Source organism: Cavia porcellus, unplaced genomic scaffold (genome assembly GCF_034190915.1).
Source record: "Cavia porcellus strain 051 isolate PalLab524CR breed Dunkin Hartley unplaced genomic scaffold, mCavPor4.1 scaffold_33, whole genome shotgun sequence".
NCBI lineage: Eukaryota > Metazoa > Chordata > Mammalia > Rodentia > Caviidae > Cavia > Cavia porcellus.
In genome coordinates this window covers 35871048-35892101 of record NW_026947516.1, presented here as the reverse complement: position 1 = coordinate 35892101, position 21054 = coordinate 35871048, and the positions used below count along the sequence as shown (strand labels likewise).

The window sequence follows — 21054 nt, the reverse complement described above, 5'->3', positions numbered from 1 at the left end:
TTCTAAGTAAACTAAATCTCTTGAACTATGTAATGAGATCAGGAACAACATTCAGCCTGAGAATAACAGATTGCAAAGACTGGAATAATTTTGCTGATGTTTTTTCCTGTCTCTTTGCTTGATATACATCGTACTGTTTTGTTTTGTTTTTCTTTTTTGATTTTTTTTTTCCTGCAGAGATCCATGGTTCTTTAGCTCTGGGTGCTAATTCTCTCTTTCTTCTTATTTTTTAAAATTTCTGTACGTGGGGCTGAATGAGTGGCAGGAAGCTGCGAAATCTGTCTTATAAAAAGGTGATTGTGGAGGAGCCTAGGATCTTTATTTACTCTGCAGCAGGATTGCAGAAAAACTACCAAGGGCAAACATTTAACAGATTTGTTCTAATTTCTTCTCTTTAGGCTGTGAGGAGGCAAAAGTTGCTTGAACAGAGTATTCAGTCTGCCCAAGAGATTGAAAAATCTTTACACTTAATTCAGGAATCCCTTGAATCCATTGACAAGCAGTTGGCAACTTATATTGCTGACAAAGTGGACGCAGCTCAGATGCCTCAAGAAGCACAGGCGAGTACAAACAGAGTACCCTTCTTTTGTTTTTCTTACCCAAACAGTGTGTTGCTGAGTTTGTAGCTTATAAAGTTTGTTTTCTGTTTGTACAATGGGTTGTTTTGAATAACTGACTTTACTCTTTGGAGGTAAGTAGGAGAGGATGTCTGGATTATTAATGTCAGATTTGAAGGGGCAAACAGGAACAGTGAAATATGGTGTTTATTGATGTTCTCTAATTATACCAAAGCTTGAGAGAAACTATAAGAATGTAAATGGTAAAGAAAATAGTTTGTGGTGCTATTAAAAAGCGTCTTAAATATTTTGTTATCAATTAGCACTTTTATCATAGAATTATAATTCATATGATCTCTGGTTCAACATTAAAGTATCACAAGTAATTGGCAAAAAATAAAGGAGACAAATTTGCACCTTATAACTTCTGATCGTGCTACACATACCCCACTTGGATACAAGCATATACTAACACATGGTCAATCCAAATTATGAAATGTATTTATACTTTATAGAAGAGTTCAAATTATAATGAAAACAAACCTATGTTGAAATTAAGGTGTATAAATTTAAATAATGTATAGATTTACATTTTCCATGGAAAATATTTTTAAACTGCTAGACTTCAAATTTTAAAAACAGTTAAATATATTTAAAGTATCACGAATATAATTTATTAGATAACGTTAGAATTGTGTGATAAGATAAAATAGCAACTTTTGTATCTTATTTACATATCATGAGTGCAATAACTGAATTTAAATAAATTCTACCTATGTGCAAGGATATGGGAGACATTAGAATGCAATCTAAAATGCCCAAAGGCACTCTCCCCATTAATTGGTGGAGATGCCTGATGATTTTCACTTTAAAATTAGTTTTAGGGTAAAATATTAGATTTGTAGATCATGGTAACAATGCAATTACAGTGCTTTGAATCACAGTTAAATTACTGCCTAGGGCATCTGTGTACAAAAGAGCAAGAGTTAATTTGCCATATTGTGCGCATTTGACCAAGAAAGTCCCTGCAAAATTGAGGAATGCTAGAGGTAGTTTTCACAGGCTCCGATTATGTATGAAGTAAACATCTTGGCAGTGCAGGATAAAGAAAGGGAAACTTGGAGAACTCGGATGAAAATTCCTCATCATAGTCTTCCCTGGGGTAGCAAGAGTAAATACGGTAATGGAAATGAAGAATTACAGCTAGCATAATGGAGAATTGAAGCTTTTCCTATATGCACAATAAAAAAAAAAAACATAAGTCTGCTCAAATTCTGTAGCATGGACTATTCATAAGAATTTCTCAATTTTGACTTATCAACAAAATTTTATAATCAGATCTTAATAAAATCCTTAATAGGGCTAAGAAATTGTTACTGAACTAAGAACTGCGTGACTAAAGTGTAGTAGTTCTACCTTTTTAAATTTAGTCGTATCTTCTTGTTCGAGACTTAAAGAATGCTAAATTTTCAAATCATAAATCTGTACTTTAAACACACAAAGAGTTCATGTTGAGGCTTGTAGGATGAAACTAAAAGTAGAAAAATAGAGACAGATTGAGTTTATTACTGGCTTAGAAGAAAAATGGAAAGTCTTGAAAAGGAAGCTTAGCATTCTGTGTTTTTTAAATTTATATATGAACACAGGAAGTAATGAACATAAGTATATGTTAGCTTTTTACGTATTTATAAAATTCTTAAATAAAATATATAATAAAATGTCTAATTAGAGCAGTTGAAAAATACTTGCAAATAACAGCACACAGGTAAATAAAGACATTTCAAATCTATATCAAGGAAGAGATTTTAGAGTACTAGCAAGCTCATATTCATTTTCTTTGTATTTCGGGTTGCACTTGTGTTTTCAAGTTACTGCATTATCTGACATGGAAACTCCCCAGTGCTAATTTATAATACTGGAAAATACAAGCCAATTGAAAGTTACTGAAACATTCTTTTTGTCCAAATATTTTAAGATTTTGGAAAATTAATAGTTTATTGGAACAGTTATCAGGTCCTCAATTTACTTCACAGGTTGCATTTCTTAAAGCTCATTTTGAACTCCAATAGAAAGAAGCAGACAGTAAAGAGGTTGTCTGTGAAATAAAGAAGTTAATCACTGTGTCAGATATAAGACCCACTTAGAATGCCTGTAAAATGCCGTTGTTCAAATGTGTTAGTGTGTAGATGTGTGTGTTCATGTCAATAGGGACAAATTTATTGCATTATATTAATAAAAACAAATGTGCTTTTTAAATGTGGATAGAAGTTTATTGCTAACTAAAAGGTTAATGGTTTTTGCTTTCCATTTTCATATTCTATACAGGTATGTTAATTTATCACTGAGAGCAGAACAAAATGAATGATATTACCATAGATAGTACTCATAAACATGTGCTTACATTTTTTTTGTCAAATATGGAACTCACAGATTTGTGGGTGTCTGACTCCACCGTGTGGTGTACTTATAGTTTTGCTGCTAAATTTAAAATCTAATAGAGTTGCCATTTTTTTCACTTGAAGAATATTTGAGATTCTCAGGTATAAAAAGTTCACAACATTGAGGAAATGCATACCATATGTTTAACGTGTGCTGAGCATACTCTTATTATCTTATTAAAAGTAGATGTAGATTAAGATACTCCTTTTCATTCATACTTGCATTTATAAGTATGTGCCAGAAAAGAGCTATATACTTCCCCATTGATTAGTCATCTGGCATAATTGGGAAATAGGGCTTTCTGATCCTAAATTCAAATGAAAAAGATTTCGCTTTTTTATTTAGTGAAATGAGTTTACACATGGCAAAGATAACAAAGCATAGGTTGACTTGTAAGTATTTTATTTCAAACAATGTCTCTTAAGCGAATAACAATCTCAAATGGAATGATCGTCAAATCAGAGACCTTGTCCCAGCTCACTTACAGAGAGATAGTTATTGAAAAACAAATTTAAAATGATACCTTGTGTATTCAAACAGAAAAAGAAAATGGGCATATACTTCTACATAGAGAAATACTTCTTATAGAAACCAGAAACTTAAGTATTTTTAAAATATGATTAAAATGTAAAATCATTTGAAGGTTTCCTTGTAATAATTTTAAAAATGAATACATCAACTAGATCGGTGGTACATGCCTATAATCTCAGCAGTTGGTAGGCTGAGGCAAGAGGATCACCATGAATTCTTAGCCAGCAGGGGCTGTACAGTGAGATCCCATCTCAATAACTACAAACAAACAACACCAAATTGTGTAACTGCAAAGAAACCCGTAGCATGAATTTTATCCCTAAATTCACCAGAGCAATATGCTGAAGTACAGAATTTAAATTTTAGCAAATAAGATTGAGTATCAAAAGAAAACCCCAAACCAAACAAGTACGAATTCTAATGGATTGCAACATCCCACACTTATAGTTACATCAAGATTCCAAAGGAGGGAGAGCACAGAGTAAGCTACTAGTGACTTTCTCTCACTAGTAGTTTAATTTGCTCTCACTCACATGAGAAATGTTTCAATATTGAAAATCTGATAAGTTCTTCATAAACTAATTCTGACATGCATGTTTGAGTTGATTTGGTTTTCATTTTGTATTTTTCTTTAATTTCACTTGTGTTAATTTTTCAATTAACTTTTATGTGTCTTTAAATCATTTGAGGAGCCACTAATAACTATGGTAAGCTGCTTTCATATCTGTAATTCTTAAAAATATACTTCCATACATTTTTCCTTTTCCTGTGATTTCTGGAATTTGTAGTTACTAATATAAAATAAAACAGAACATAGACAACTGTTAAAATTATCCATGTCATTATTTGTTTATGATGCTGGTTTGTAAAGAAGAATATGAGCCAATTACTTAGAAGCAGAAAACTGGCCAGAATCAATTGCCGTAGCTTTGCTGGTATATTTCTTTTTGTCCCACAGATGTATATTCCCATTTATAAGTGTAAATTGATGAAGAAAAAGAAATTGATTCAGAATTCAAACTCATTATTATCAAAAGAGAAAACTTCAAAATAAAAATTCTACCATGTTTCGCTCAGGAAGCTAGGACTTCTGAGGGTTTCAAAGTCTAATATAGACCTGATTGTATCTTCCATACCTTCTCTCTCCCATTCACAATGTGGTTAAAGTTAAATATTAACAAACAGGACAGAAAAAGCTTCCTTTTTACAAAAGGAAGTTATTAATTTAAACCAATCACATTAGCTGTACTTCAGTAGAATTTATAGTTGAAGTTTTCTTATATAAATTAAAGAAGATAAAAGTATAAATCACTTTAAATATATTTGGTAATATTCAGATATAAGCATCCTATACTATGAAAATAAAAGACTTAAGGAATAAGCACCTAAATGCAGATTTATTTCTGTCATATTGTTTCAATTTCGTCAGGGATAAAACAGACTTTTACAGTATTAACATGCACACCTGATGACTAAACAACTAGGAAAAGTTTAAGTTATAGCCTTCTTCACTGATTTATGAATTAGTGTAAACCAATATAGGGAATTATTTTAGCATATATTTGATGATTACATAATTTCACCAACAAAAAAGAAAATGACCCAGTCAGATATTTGAGTTCAAGAGTTAAACCCCATACTGTTATAGAAATATTAATGCTTTTTTTTCTCTTCCAAGTATATTATGGTAAAACCATTGCAGCTAATTTTAAAGCTATTTTTAACCCTGCATGCTCCCCTAATGTGTTACTATATATGAGTTATTGCTTACCAACTTGGAGTAATTTTATTTTATTTTGATATGCTTAATTGTATGGAAAACATTCATAAGCAACTTTTAGAATATACAAAAGGTTAGAAACCTGCATGTAGTTATGTGCTCACAGGAAGGAAATAATCAACAGAGAAATGTACATCTTTTCATATTATGAAATTATAATTACAGATATTTAGTCTGTAAGCATAATATGGTACTGCATAGCTCTTTGAATTGTATATATACGATACAGCTAACAGCAGCATCCTGTGATCATACTGGAGCTTGGCAGTATTTTCAATATTTTGAGGCAACAGAATTTCAATGTGTTTCCCACATTTCTCTTATATAAACGCTTAATTAAAAAGCATCTCACAAAAAAGTTGTTATTTCAAAATACTTGCTCCAGATAATACTAGTAATACCTCAAATTATTTTATTTTTAGCCTTTTCTATGTGAATTTTATCTTTGATTTACTTTTTTGTTGTTTACTTTGTCTACCCTAATTTCTTCCTACTAATGTTCTGCTATAAAAGAGTAGGACCACCAAGCAGATATTCAATGAATATTTAATAAATAATTAAATTCCATACAGGTTGAATTATTAGTTGTGTGGCAGAGAAATGTGACAGGTAGCCAGACTTGGTGGTGCAGACCTATCTTTCTAGCTACTGTGGAGGCTGAGGCAGGAGGATTGAAAATTCAAGGCCAGCTAGTGCAAAATGTAAGACCTTGTCTCCAAATGCAATTTAAGCAGAGGCTAGAGGTCTAGCTCTGTAGTAGAACACTAACTAGCACATATGAGCATTCAATTCTTAACACCACACAAAAAGAAAAAGAAATGGTTGGGTGACAATGTTTGTTGTAATTATTGAGACTCAGTTTTACTTATTTATTTTGGGGTTTTTTTGAGAATCATTTTTAAAATGGATTTTTTTCATTAATGGGAATTAAACCCAGGGCCTTTGTACCTATCAGCATATGCAGCCTTTTAAAAATTATTTTTTGATACTGGATCTTGATAAATTACTAGTTGTCCTAGGCTGGTCCTAAATTTGTAATTCCCTTTCTGCTGGTCCTCAGGAATTACAGGTTACTAGGATTATAGGGTTATTTCACCATGCCTGGTTTAAAATGAAATTTAATAGCATATTAACATTTTGTCATACTGTTTTTATGGCAAAGCCAAAATTTGGAGCCTTTGGATATGCTTCCAAACTACAAGTTTACAAAATGGCATTTTTCAGAGATTGGTATGGTAGTGCATGTTTGTAATCCTAGCATTTGGGGAGCTCAGACAGGAGTATGCCATGAGTTCAAAGCTATCCTGGGCTACTCAGTGAGTTCAACACTAACCTGAACAATGTAATGCGACTTTGTCTCAAAACAAACAAACAAATAAAAAAACCCAAAACAAAAACAAAAATATGGGGCTGGGGATTTAGGTCAGCAGCATAAGTGCGTGCCTTGCAAGCGCGTGGTCGTGAGTTTGAACCCTGGTACCAGTTTAAAAAAAAAAAAACATGTGAGCAAACAAAAAGGAAATTTTTGAAATGGAAAAAAAAACTGGTTTGGGATATATACTCCTCGATATATTACATACTTTTCAAGGACTATACCATATGAATGTCTAGTGTTTTTAACGCATTCACATAATTATATTTGATCATTGCAAATGCTTAATGATGACCGTAAGTCAAGTATTTGTGTTTAAGAGAATATTTGAACAAGCTGCATTAATGATTGAGGCTGAAGTTTTCACTGCATATGGACATAAGCAATCCAAAATTTAATTTCTACATAGTATCATGTCTAAACTGTGTAATAAACTTGTGAGATTTTGTTTCTGTAAACAGTAGTAAAAATCTGTGTAAGAATGTTTTGGTTTTTCACTTGTTGGATTATTAAAAATTATGCTATGAAACTTTTCAAAATTATTAACCTATGATAATAATCACATCATTCTACATGCTCCCATGTGTTGAAAAGCACACATTTCCTGAGACCCTGTACTATATTTTCTTCCTTTAATTTTCTTAGTAAGTTTAATTTGTGGGGATTTCCCCTACTTGATGATGTAATTTCTCAAAATTATTAATCTAAAAGTGTTATAATTCTCCATTAAGAATCAATGGTTCTACATAGTATTTCTTCACTTTTTATTCCTTAATATTTTGGGTTATTTTCTCTAGAATCATATTTTAGACACTATAAAAGCTCTAAGAAGTATTTGACAGTTTTCATTATTTCAGTAAATATGTTAGATATCTACAGCTTAATTTTGCTTGTCATTTTCTGTCATTAATGTGATATATGAGAATGGACTGGCAAGGTAAAGCATGATAAAAAGCCCTGATCTCAGCTCCGTTAATTGTAAAGTGCTATATTGGAAATGTCATTCATATTTATTTGGTTTTTTGTTCTATTATTTTTCCATCTTTAGTAAAAAAAAAAAGGCCATTTCCATTTCAGTTTTTTCCTTTTATATTTTGAATATTATAATGTTAATTATGGGTATAATTACCATACTATCAAGTAGGTTTTGTATTTTTGTAATAGTGTGATAATACAATTTGCTTCTTTTTTTCTTTTATGATGAAAAATAAGATATGATGAAAAATTGTTTTTTGAGAGCTCCTACTAAAATACACAGAAGTGTCCTCTATCAGCATCTCCAACTTACATCTTTTACTGTTTCTTTTGGAATTATTAATATTTTTATAAGCCTGACTGATAGATTTGTTGTTTATTTATTTGCTTTCTTCAAATTGTTAACAGTTATATCCTGGTGGATGTTTCACTGGTAGAAATAAAACTGAAATTGGTTATCCTTCAGATCTTTTGGAGAATTTATGTTGGGTAACTATGTATGGAAAAAATTTTCATTTGGATTAAATTTCCCATCCCTAATATTTCTTCTACAGTATTATTTCCATTAATTGTTTGATTAAAATGTCAAAATGATGTAATTGTCATTCTTTGCTGAATACTTTTAAAAACAGTATTATGTATTTTGTCTGGAATTTTCCATATAGTGTTACTTAAGGAGATCACTTATCTGTTTTATAACAAGCCATTCTAAATTGGTAAGTATCTTTTAATTATGTAGTTTGAGAATAATAGTTTCATGAGATTGAGTAAAGTAGATGTTAAACATGCAAAGTGCAAATTAAAAACTAATTATTAAAATATGCAGTTAACTTGCAAAATTATTGTAAAATTAATGCAAGTATGATACTCATTCTGCAACTTTTCAAAAGTAGAACCAATTGGAAATATATAACTATACCACTTATAACTAATCACGTATTAAATTATTATTAATAAATATATTTTGTATATTGAAAACCTTTCCCCATATTTATTTGTGTGTTATATGCAGACCAAAAAAGCAAAATATGAACAAATAAGTGTACTTTGCTATGTACAAAGTACATTAAGAATAAAATAGTCTGAAAATTTCTGTAGTTTAGTTGTATGTTTACCTATAATTTTAACATATTTTACTCACCGTTTTCATTTTATGTGCAATCTCCTTGACACATAAAGCAAGCTTTATCTCTAATCATATTGAGACATTACTAAGCATGTTTTAACTTTTCTGGAAATGATTATAAATTACTATACAGTCCCACTTTATATGTTATTTTTTCCACTGTAGTGGTTTTAATGATGATGACCTTTTTAAGAATCTAGAATTGAATTTTTTCAACAGTCTAACTACTTAATATGAATATGAACAATTCAAGTTCCCTAAAATGTTTTTCACTGCATTCAAAATGGCCAGCCTTCTCACATTTTACTTGGTCCTTTGTATTCTCCAGTGGCAGATAAAAATTAACTTTTGGGTTGAGTGGTGTTAAGGTTTTATTGTTTCCACTTTTATGAGTCATGACAGCATCTGACTCATTTGGGAGATTATAGAATTTGTCATCAGAAGACACATGTCTCAATTTACTACTTAGGTTATCTTTATTTTGCAATACCAAGCATCTAAAATTTTAAAAGCTAGTCTTTAAGAAAAACTAATACAAATTAAAAATAAAAATTTTAGTACTTGGCTACCAATCTTTTGCAAGTAAGAGGCCTTGAAACTTAAGTTTTAATAGCCTTATACTAATTCTTTCTTTAAGTAGTAATAATTGCTGTACTTACATTCAGTCATTAATTTCATGAAAGTATGGATAAACACACTGCATGGCCCAAACCTAATCTTTTCCAATATGCTTCTATACCCTGAAATTAAATAGCATTTTTTTCTCCAACATTTCTATAATATTTTCAAAGTCATATGCAATTTAAAATACTCAAATTTCTTAAAAAGCAGCCAGGTTACAACAAACTCTAATATCATCCTTCTCTGAACAGTATACACCATAAATTTGTTCTTTAAGATAAAAAAGACACAGAAACTAAAAACAAAAAGCATTACAGATAAACCAATGACAATAAGAAACCAAATAAAATAACAGTACAGGTTTACAAAACAAGATGAAAGGAATTTGACAGTTGTAATTACATCACATATTATTAGCTTTAAGAAGGTTGCTTAGATGAACAGATATAGACATGTAAAACTTATATTAACAATTCTTTTCCATTAACTAATACAATTAGTAATGTACTCAGTTTAGCTATCATATATATATATATATATATATATATATATATATATATATACAAATTATGACATTTTCCTTTTGTCTTCTTTCTTTCCTCTTTCCCTTATTCCAATTACTTTTCCACTTTGAACAGTTTCTTACATTTACACAGTATTCATTGTAGATATTGGAACATATATAAGTTTTCAGTTTCTTATGCCTGGGAAACAAAGTATACATCTGAGTTTGATTTATTTCACTTGTGAGTATGGTCTAAATTTGCATCCATTTACATATAGGAGTCTAGATGCAATCTTTCTATATAGCGGAATAGTACTCTATTGTATAAAAATATCATATCTTTTTAAACCATTCCTTGATTGATGGGCATTTGGGCTGTTTCCAAGATTTGGCTATTACAAATTTTGCTGCTATAAACATGGGTGCACATATATCAGTGTGCCATGATATTTTCAATTTTCCTGGGAAAATGCCCAGAATCAACACAGCTGGATCAGATGGAATCTATAATCTTTGCTTTTTGAGGAATCTCCAAACTGATTTCCACAGTGCCTTCACCAATCTACACTCCCAACAACAGTGGACAACTGTACTTTTTTACCCACTGCCCCTCCAGAATTTATTGTTGGTTCATTTCTTGAACTTGCCATTCTTTCTTGGGTCAGATGGAATCTCAGTGTTTTAATTATCATTTCCCGAATGATCAGTGATGTTGAACATTTTTTTATATATTTATTTGCCATTTGTATTTCTTCACTGGAGAAGTGTATATTCATCTCAGATGACCATTTTTATAATGTCTTTGAATTTTGGAGGCCTGCTTTTTTAAAATCATACATAAGTTCTAGGTAGAAGTCCTTTGTTTGAGGGACAGTTGGCTAAGATATTTTCCCAATTCTGGGCTTTTCTTTTCACTCTGTTGTAGATTTCCTTAGAAATAGAAAAAAAATTTAATAAGACAAGATTCAAATTGTTGATTCTGCAGTTTGATTTTTGGTCACAAACCCTCTGCCTACTCCTGTGTCATCAAGATTTCTACCTACTGTGTCTTCCCGTAGATTTACTCTTTCTGTTTTAATACTTAGAACTTTGAGCCATTTTGACTCTACTTTAGTGCGTGGTGATAGACATGGATCTTGTTTTAGTTTTCAGCACATGGAGAGCCAGTTTTTCTAGCACCCCTTACTGAAGAGGCTATCTTTCTTCCAGTACGTTCAGTTCCTTTGTCAAAGATGAGGTGTTTGTGTGTGTTTGTAGTTGTGTCTGTATGTTCTAACCTATTCCATTGATATTCAGGTCTGTTTTTATTCCAAAAGCATGCTGATTTTATCACAGTATATTTGTAATATAATTCCAAGTTAGGATTGTGATGCTTCCTGCTTTAGCTTTGTTGACCAGAATTGCCTTTGCTATTCAGGGTCTGCTCTGGTTCCAGATGAATTTTAGGGATGATTTCTCTAGATCTTTGAGGTATGCAAATGATTTTTTTTTGGAATTGCATTAAGATTGTATAACAATTTTGGAAGAATGGCCATTTTAACAATATTTTTTCTTCCTTTCCATGAGCAGGGACTACCTTTTCGTTTTCTGAAGTCCTCTTCGATTTCCTTTTTCAGAGTAATGTAGTTTTTCACCATAGAGATTTTTACTTCTTTTGTTAGAATGAGTCCCAAGTGTTACTTTTTTGGATGCTATAGTGAAGGGTGTGGTTTCTCTTATTTCTCTCTCAGTGAGTTTGCTGTTTGCATACAAAAATACTATAGATTTTTTAGTATTGATCTTTTAACCAACTGTATTACTAAATTTTGTTATTATGTCTAGGAGTCTTTCAATGGAGTTTTGGGGGTCTTCTATATAGAGTTTCATATCATCTACAAATGATGATAATTCAACTTCTTCCTTTTCCATCCTTATTCTTTATATTTCTCTTTCTTGTCTAATTGCTATGGCTGAAGTCTTCCAGAACTATGTTGAATAGGAGTGGTGATAAGGGATATCCTTGTTTTGTTCCTGACTTTATGTTGAAGTTTTCAGTTTTTGTCCATTTAATATGATGTTGACTGTTGGTTAATCATATATGGCTTTTATCACATTGAGGTAAAGACCATTTATTCCAATTTTCTGTAGGGTTTTTATCATTAATGACTGTTGGATTTTGTCAAAAGCTTTTCCTGCATCAATTGAGATGATCATGTGTTTCTTGTCCTTGGCTCTGTTGATATAGTGCATTATGTTTATTGATTTGTGTATGTTGAACCATCTCTGCATTCCTGAGATGAATCCAATGTACTTGTGGTATACAGTCTTCTTGATGCTTTGCTATGTTATGTTTGTCATTATTTTATTGAGGTTTTTTGCATCTATGTTCATTAGAGAGATTGACCTCTAATTTCATTTTTTTTCATTGGATCTGACTCTGGTTTTGGTATTAGGGTAATGCTTGCTTCCAGAAATATGAGTTAGGGAGAATTGCTTCCCTTTCAATTTCACTGAAGAGTTTAAGTAGTATTGATATTAAGCCTTCCCTAAATACCTATTAGAACTTTGCAGTGAATCTATCAGGATCTGGCCTTTTCTTTGTTGGTAGGGTTCTAATTACATTTTCAGTTGTACTAAGTGAAATTCAGCAGGTTTATATCTTCTTAACTCAGCTTTTTAAATTCATATGTTTCTAGAAATATGTCAATTTCTTCTGTTATAGAATCTATGAGAGTAAAGGTTTTCAAAGGAGACATTGTTGATCTTTTGTATTTCCACAGGGTCTGTAAGTAATTTTACCATTTTAATTTCTTATTGCATAGATTTGAGCTTTTTCCCCTCTTTTTGATAAGGTTGCCTAGAGTTTTATCAATTTTATTTATTCTTTCAAAGAACCAACTCTTCAGTTCATTAATTCTTTGCATTGTTTTCTTAGTTCCAATTGCATTTATTTATTCTCTGATCTTTATGATCTTCTGCCTTCTTTGGCTTTGACTTGGCTTGCTCTTCTTTGGCGAGGGGTTTGAGGCACAGCCATAAGGTGTTGGTTTCTTTTCATTTTCCTAATGTGGGAGTTTAGAGCTACAAATTCCCTCTGAGGACTGCTTTTATTGTGTCCCATAGGTTCTGTTAATTTATATTTGCATTTCTTTCCATTGTACTTGTTGTTTAATTTCTACTTTAGGTTTTGGGACTGCTGTACCTAGCCATCGGTGTGCAGAGGAGGGGCTGGGCGGATCTGGGGCGCCTGCATCGGCCTCCCCGTGTGTCTGGAGGACTGTGGATATCTCAGCAAGCAGGGAGCGATCACAGGTTCTGGAGGCACCGTGGCCTGTGGTGAGAGCTCAGTGCACTCTGCCCAAATCCCACACTGTTGGGGACCCTACAGGCTTCCGAGTGCAGTGAAGTGGAGAAGTGGGTTTGAGACTTCTACATCCGCCACCCCATCCTGGCTGCACTTGGAGAACTGCTGAGCTTCCAATGGGTGGGCGGGCCCACGATATCCCCAGAGCCCAACCTGTTTGGGAATGCTGCACCTAGCCATTGGTGTGCAGAGGAGGGGCTGGGCGGATCTGGGATGCCTGCATGGGCCTCCCCGTGTGTCTGGAGGACTGTGGATGTCTCCACGGGCAGTGGAGCATCGCGGGTTCCAGAGGCCCTGCAGCCTGTGGTGAGTGCTCAGCACACTCTGCCCAGAGCCCAGACTGTTTGGGTCCCTCCAGGCTTCCAGGTGCAGTGAAGTGGAGAGGCGGATTTGAGGCATCTACATCTGCCTCCACATTCCGGCTGCGATTGGAGAGCTGTGGAGCTTCCAATGGGCAGGTGGGCGCACAGTGTCCCTGAGGCCCAGCTTTTCTGGAACTGCAGAGTTCTGAGCAGGCAGAGGAGGGCCATTGGTTCTGTAGGCCCAGTGGCTTGGGGTAGCGTGGTGCCAGAGTCTCAGTAGCTGCAAACATAGAAGGGGATTTCCAACAGATCCTGATGAAGCTTTCAAATAACACTTGAAACACAGAAATATAGGAAAATGACAAAACGAAAGACCAAATTAGAACCTCAAACCTCCAGCCCATCTCAAGAAACCCTAGGAGCGATGTATATAGAAGAAAATATATGCCATTCACCTCAAATATCAGACACAATAGCTACTGAAATTAACAAGCAACTCCAGGAAGCTTTAAAGAAATTCAAACTCGAAATAACCTCCCAGGTAAAAGAAGAAATGATAAAAGAAATGAAAGAGATTCTGAATATATCTAAAGAAAACACAGATAAAAAATTGGAGGAAATAAACAAAAAGATAGAATCCCTAGACGAGCAATATAATAAACAAACAGAATACATAATGCAGATGCACAGAGATATACAGGAAATAAAAAACTCCACCGAAAGTTGTAAAAACCACCTTAATGAAAGTGAAGATAGAATTTCAGATCTTGAAGACAGGATTGCAGCCATTAAACAGGAAAGGAAAGATCTTTTAAAAATAACAAGGAATCAGGAAACAACAATTCAACAACTGCAAGACGATGCAAAGAAAAATAACATAAGAATGATAGGGATTAATGAAAAAGAAGGAGACAACATAAAGGATGTCAAGAGGATATTTAGAGAAGTAATAGCTGAAAATTTCCCAAGCATGAGATCAGAAACCGACATCAGTGAAGCATACAGAACTCCAAATAGTCATAACCAAAATAAAACTACACCCAGACATATAATAATCACCATCCCAGAAATCCAACACAAGAATAGATTATTAAAAGCTGTCAGAGAGAAAAGATGGATCACTTATAAAGGAAAACCTATCAGAATCACAGCAGACTTCTCAGCACAAACAATAAAGTCAAGAAGAGCATGGACTGAAGTATTCCAGATCCTAAAGCAAAATAATTTCCAACCTAGACTGCTGTATCCTGCAAAACTATCATTCAAAATTGATGGTGAAATACGATACTTCCATGACAAAGAACAGCTGAAGAACTTCATGAACACCAAACCAACCCTGCAAAAAATATTGAAAGACAGTTTAGATACACAAAGGAAAAAACCACTAAGCAAAGCAGATAATTAAACAGAACAGAAAGATAAAGATGCAACAGCAGAAAGATAACATGTCAGCAATAAACCAGCATTTAACAGTAATAACCATTAATGTAAATGGTCTCAATGCACCAATCAAAAGAAACAGACTAGCAGAATGGATCAAGAAACAAAATCCAACCATATGCTGTTTACAGGAAACCCATCTAACCCAGAAAGATACTCACAGACTGAAAGTCAAAGGATGGAAAACAATACTTCATGCAGCAGGAATCCAAAAAAAAAAAAAGGCAGGAGTAGCCATTCTGTTTGCAGACAACGTGAACTTTATACCAACAATGATCATAAAGGACAAAGAAGGTCACTACATACTTGCAAGGGGAAAACTCCAAGAGGAAGAGATAACTATCTTAAATATATATGCACCAAACTCCAGAGCACCCAGTTATATAAAACAACTATTAACAGAAATGAAACTCAAATTATCAGTAACACAATTGTAACAGGAGACCTTAATACGCCATTGACACCAAGGGACAGATCAACCAGACAGAAAATGAGCAAAGAAATAACAGAACTGAATCACACCTGTGAACAAATGGATTTGATAAACATATACAGAATGGTCTACCCAACCACATCAGAATACACATTCTTCTCAGCAGTACATGGATCATTCTCTAAAATAGACCATATATTAGCTCACAGAACATATTTAAACAAATGCAAAAGAGTTGAAATCATCCCTTGCATGTTATCGGATCATAGTGCTCTGAAATTAGAAATTAATGATAAAAGATACTGCAAAATCCCACAAAAACATGGAAACTGAATAACACACTCTTGAATAATCAGTGGGTCACAGAAGAAATTAAAGAAGAAATTAAACAATACCTAAAAGAAAATGAAAATGCAGATACAACTTACCAGAATTTGTGGGATGCAATGAAAGCCGTCCTCAGAGGAAAATTTATTGCACTGAGTTCCCACATCAGGAAAACAGAACGAATACAAATAAATAACTTGATGCTATACCTCAAACAGCTAGAAAAAGAAGAGCAAGTCAAGCCCAAAGCCAAAAGTAGAGAGGAAATTATAAAAATCAGAGCAGAAATCAATGCAATAGAGACTAAGAAAACAATCCAAAGAATCAAGGAATCAAAGAGTTGGTTCTTTGAAAGAATAAATAAAATCGATAAGCCCCTAGCCAACCTTATTTTAAAAAGGGAAGAAAAAGCTCAAATTCATGCAATAAGAAATGAAAAAGGTGAAATCACTACAGACCCAATAGAAATACAGAAGATCATCAACACCTATTTCGAAAACCTCTACTCTCAAAAGTTTGATAACACAGAAGAAATAGAAAGATTACTTAGAAACATATGAAGTACCAAAGCTAGATCAAGAGGATGTAAAACTGTTGAATAACCCAATCTCTGTTAATGAAATTGAAAATGTAATTAAGTCCTTACCCACCAAGAAGAGCCCAGGCCCAGATAGATTCACTGCAGAATTCTACAAGAAATACAAAGAAGACCTAAGGGCCGACACTCCTCAAACTATTCAATGAAATTGAAAGGGAAGCAATCCTTCCTAAGTCATTCCTGGAAGCAAATATTACTCTAGTACCAAAACCTGAGAAAGACCCAACTAAAAAAGAGAACTATAGACCGATATCCCTAATGAACACAGATGCAAAAATCCTCAATAAAATATTGGCAAATAGGTAGCAGCAAATCATCAAGAAGATTATACACCATGACCAAGTGGGATTCATCCCAGGAATGCAAGGATGGTTCAACATACGTAAATCAATAAATGTAATCCACCATATCAATAAAGACAAAAATAAGAATCACATTATCATTTCTATAGATGCAGAAAAAGCCTTCGATAAGGTCCAACATTTATTCATGATAAAAACTTTACAGAAAATTGGAATAGATGGACTTTACCTCAATATAATAAAGGCCATTTATGACAAACCAACAGCCAGCATCATACTAATTGGCCAAAAATTGAAAGCCTTTACTTTAAAATCAGGCACAAGACAAGGATGTCCTTTATCACCACTCCTATTTAATATAGTACTGGAAGTACTAGCCAGAGCAATTAGGCAAGAGAGAGAAATAAAGGGGTAAAGATAGGAAAAAAAGAAGTTAAATTACCATTGTTTGCAGATGACATGATACTCTACATAGAAGACCCCCTAAACTCCATGGAAAGACTCTTAGATACAATAAATAAATTCAGTAATGTGGCTGGATACAAAATCAATACTCAGAAATCAATAGAATTCCTATACATGAACAAGAAAATCACAGAGGAAAATAAGAGAAACTACACTCTTCACATTAGCAAGCAAAAAAATGAAATATTTGGGAATTACTCTTACCAAAGAAGTGAAAGACTTATACAGTGAAAATTATAATACACTGAAAAAAGAAATTGAAGATGATCTCAGAAAATGGAAAGACATCCCTTGCTCATGGATAGGAAGAACAAACATTGTGAAAATGGCTATTCTCCCAAAACTGTTATACAGATTCAATGCAATCCCACTAAAAATACCGTCAACATACCTTATAGATCTAGAGAAATCACTCCTAAATTTCATCTGGAACCAGAAGAGACCTAGAATCGCAAAGGCAATTCTAAGCAGCAAAGACAAAGCAGGAGGCATCACAATCCCTGACTTGAAGTTATACTACAAAGCAACAGTAGTAAAATCAACATGGTATTAGAATCAAAACAGAGCCCATGATCAATGGAATAGATTAGAAGATACAACCACAACTACAAACACACTCAACCACCTTATCTTTGATAAAGGAGCCAAGCAGGTTCACTGGAAGAATGACCATCTCTTTAATAAATGGTGTTGGAAAAACTGGCTTTCCATTTGCCGAAGACTAAAGCTAAACCCATGTCTATCACCATGTACTAAATTAAAATCTAAATGGATCAAAGATATGAATATTAAAACAGAAACACTAAATCTATTGGAAGACAAATTGGGTAGAAACCTTGAAGACATAGGAGTAGGTAGAGAATTAATGAACAGGACTCAAACCGCACAGGAAATACTTCCCAGAATCAATAACTGGAATCAATTCTTATTTAAAAGTTTCTGCATGTCAAAAGAAATCTCCAGCATAGTGAAAAGAAAACCCACAAACTGGGAAAAGATTTTAGTGAACTCTCTCTCAGACAAGGGACTCTTGTCTAAAACATATAAAGAATTAAAAAAAAAAAACTCAGACCCCCAAAATTCAAATATCCAATCCAAAAATGGGCATCTGTGATGAATACACACTTATCAGATGAAGAAATGCAAATGGCAAATACATACATGAAAAAATGTTCATCATCATTGGTCATTAGAGAAATGCAAATTAAAACCACACTGAGATTCCATCTCACTCTTGAAAGAATGGCCAGGATCAAGAAAACCGACAACAACAAATGCTGGAGAGGCTGTGGGGAAAAAGGAACTCTCCTGCACTGCTGGTGGGAGTGTAGACTGGTACAGCCTTTGTGGAAGTCAGTCTGGAGATTTCTCAAAAAGCTGGGATTGGAAGTCCCATTTATTCCAGCTATTCCACTTCTAGGCATATTCCCAGAAGGGTTGAAAGCATCATACCACAGTGATATATGTGCACCTATGTTTATAGCAGCACAATTTGTAATCGCCAGATCTTGGAAACAACCCAAGTGTCCATCAACTGAAGAATGAATAAAAAAGTTGTGGTATTTCTATAAATGGAGTATTATTCAGCTATAAAGAAGGATCACATTGAGATATTTGTCAATAAATGGGTGCAGCTTGAGACCATACTCATAAGTGAAATAAACCAATCTCGCATGTGTGAATACTGAATAGTTTCCCTAATGTAAGTAATGATTCAAGTATATAAAAATATGTGGTAATCATGATCCCCCATTATGTGGCCTTGAAGCCTTATAAAGTTTTCACTTATTAATTGGAAAGGCTTTATTCTGGGCTTCTTGATATGGAAATATTTGAAGCTATAGTATATGAAGTTTTATTCAAATATTTCAAGGAAAAAGACAGACACTATGGTAACTACTATTAAGTCGGGTTATTTGGTGGTGAAGCACTAGGTTGCTGAAACAGTCATGCTTTGACCTGTATTGTTATATTGTTATGTCCTGTTTTATCTCAATCTCTCCCTTATTCTTTAAAAAAATTATTTAGTTATTTCTTATGTTTGTTTTGATTAAGGGGAAAAATTTTAAAAATTAACAGGATACATAACAGTAACTTTTTTGATTTCCTATTAACTTGTTTTGAAGTCCTGTAATACTCCCACGATCTTGTTTTGACTTATTAGACTCTGTTCCATTCTGTATGAGAGTATAAAGTTTGAGGGTATAGGCAACTACTTTGGAGGCAGTAAGATTCACTAGGATGCCCATTCTGGTTTGAGAATTGTCTCCTTTGGAAGTCTTGTAATTTTTACAATGCTTAAGTTTTAATGGTCTTGTTCTCTACTGTTTTGTTCAACTTTATAATATCTGATGAGATAGACAATTCTTTTTAAGGAAACAAGAGACATCGTTGATAACCATTGTTGATAACCTTGTACTCTGTTTTACATCATGTGCTATGTCTATCCTTGGTTTTGACTGACAGCTTTGTTTTGCCATATTTGACTGTATTCTCCCCCCCCCCAAAAAAAGTAATAAGCACTAAGGAGTAGTAAAGCCCAAAATGTGTAAATTTTGTTGTAAAAAAGAGAGGGGGAAAAAAGAGCTCTAAAGGATACAACAGCAAGTGTGTTTAGGGGTGTTAAATAGCTGACCATATTAATGTTTTTGGTTGGATCATTGAACACAACTGTTTGCAGTCTCACTGTTTGAATGTCCACTTTGAATGCTTTGATACAGTGATTTGAGCAACTATGTCTAAGATGATAATATGTAATCTATTAACTGGTGATTTCTTACTGTTTTTTTTTTTGTAGTTCTGTATTACTTGTACCCTTACACCACTTTCTTTTGTCTTGTGTTTTTTCTCTTTTTCCTTTTAAATAAAATTTAAAAAAAATAAAAAAATAAAAAATAATTTCTACTTTAATTTCTTCTGTGTGACCCACTGGTTGTTAAGGAGAATGTTATTCAACTTCCATGTGTTTATGGGTTTCTTGTGGTTTTGTATTTTGTTGATTTCCAATTTTATTGTGCTATGGTCAGATAATATGCATGGACTTATTTCAATTCCTTTTATTAAGCATGTTCCATGAGTCAGGAAGTTACTTAATTTAGAGAGTAACCCATGTGCAACTGAGAAAAATGTGTATTCTAATGTTGTTGGTTTGAACACATTGTACACATCTTCCATGTCCAATTTTTCAAAAGTTTGATTCAGTTCTGTTATTTTTTTACTGGATTTTTGATTGTTTGATCTGTCTCTTTGTGTTAATAGGACGTTAAGGTCTCCGATTATAATTTGTTTTTTACTTTTTTTTGATTTTTCATTTCTATTAATATTTGTTGTATATAGCTTGATGCTCCCATATTTGGTGCATATTTGTTTTCTATTGTAATCTCTTTCTCTAAATTATTCCCCTAACAAATATGTAATGAAATTCTTTAACTCTTTTGATCATTCTTCATTTAACGTTCATGGTGTTGGCAAACAAAATAGCTACCACTGCTTTTTTCTGGGTTCCTTTTGCATTGAGTACTGTTTTCCATCCTTTGACTTTTAGTCTATGAGTTTTATGAGTTTCCTTTTGAGTTAAATGTGTTTGTTATACACAGAATATTGATGGATTTTGTTTCTTAATCCACTCTAACAGTGTTTTGTTTTTGTTTTTGTTTTTGTTTTTTGGTGAGTTGAGAGCATTTAAATTGAGGGATGTAACTGATAAGTACAGAATTATTACTGTCATATTATCTTCTGTTGTTGGTTTTTAATTTTTTCTGTTTAATTGTTTGCTCTACTTAGTGGTTTCAATTTGTTGTTGTTCTTGGAATTGTAATTATCTTTGTCTCTTTCTAAAGCGTCTTTTAGTTCTCTTTGTAGTGTTGATTTGGTGGCCATCAATTTCTTCAGTTTTTGTTTGTCATGGAAATATCTCCACCTCTTTTCAAAGGTAGTTT

At 33.2% G+C, this 21054-nt stretch overlaps 1 protein-coding gene across 17 annotated transcripts in view; it reads left to right on the top strand.

Annotated features, from left to right (window-relative positions):
* Dmd (dystrophin) overlaps positions 1 to 21054 on the top strand; it is a 2110831-nt gene that overhangs the window by 862239 nt on the left and 1227538 nt on the right. For 15 of the 17 annotated variants that reach the window (XM_063242792.1, XM_063242803.1, XM_063242804.1 and 12 more), the window contains one exon: positions 399 to 560. In XM_063242792.1, the coding sequence (XP_063098862.1) occupies positions 399 to 560 (162 nt within the window). Of the gene's footprint in view, positions 1 to 72; positions 294 to 398; positions 561 to 21054 lie in introns of those variants that run through there. The other 2 variants (XM_063242805.1, XM_063242806.1) reach the window with 2 other exon arrangements.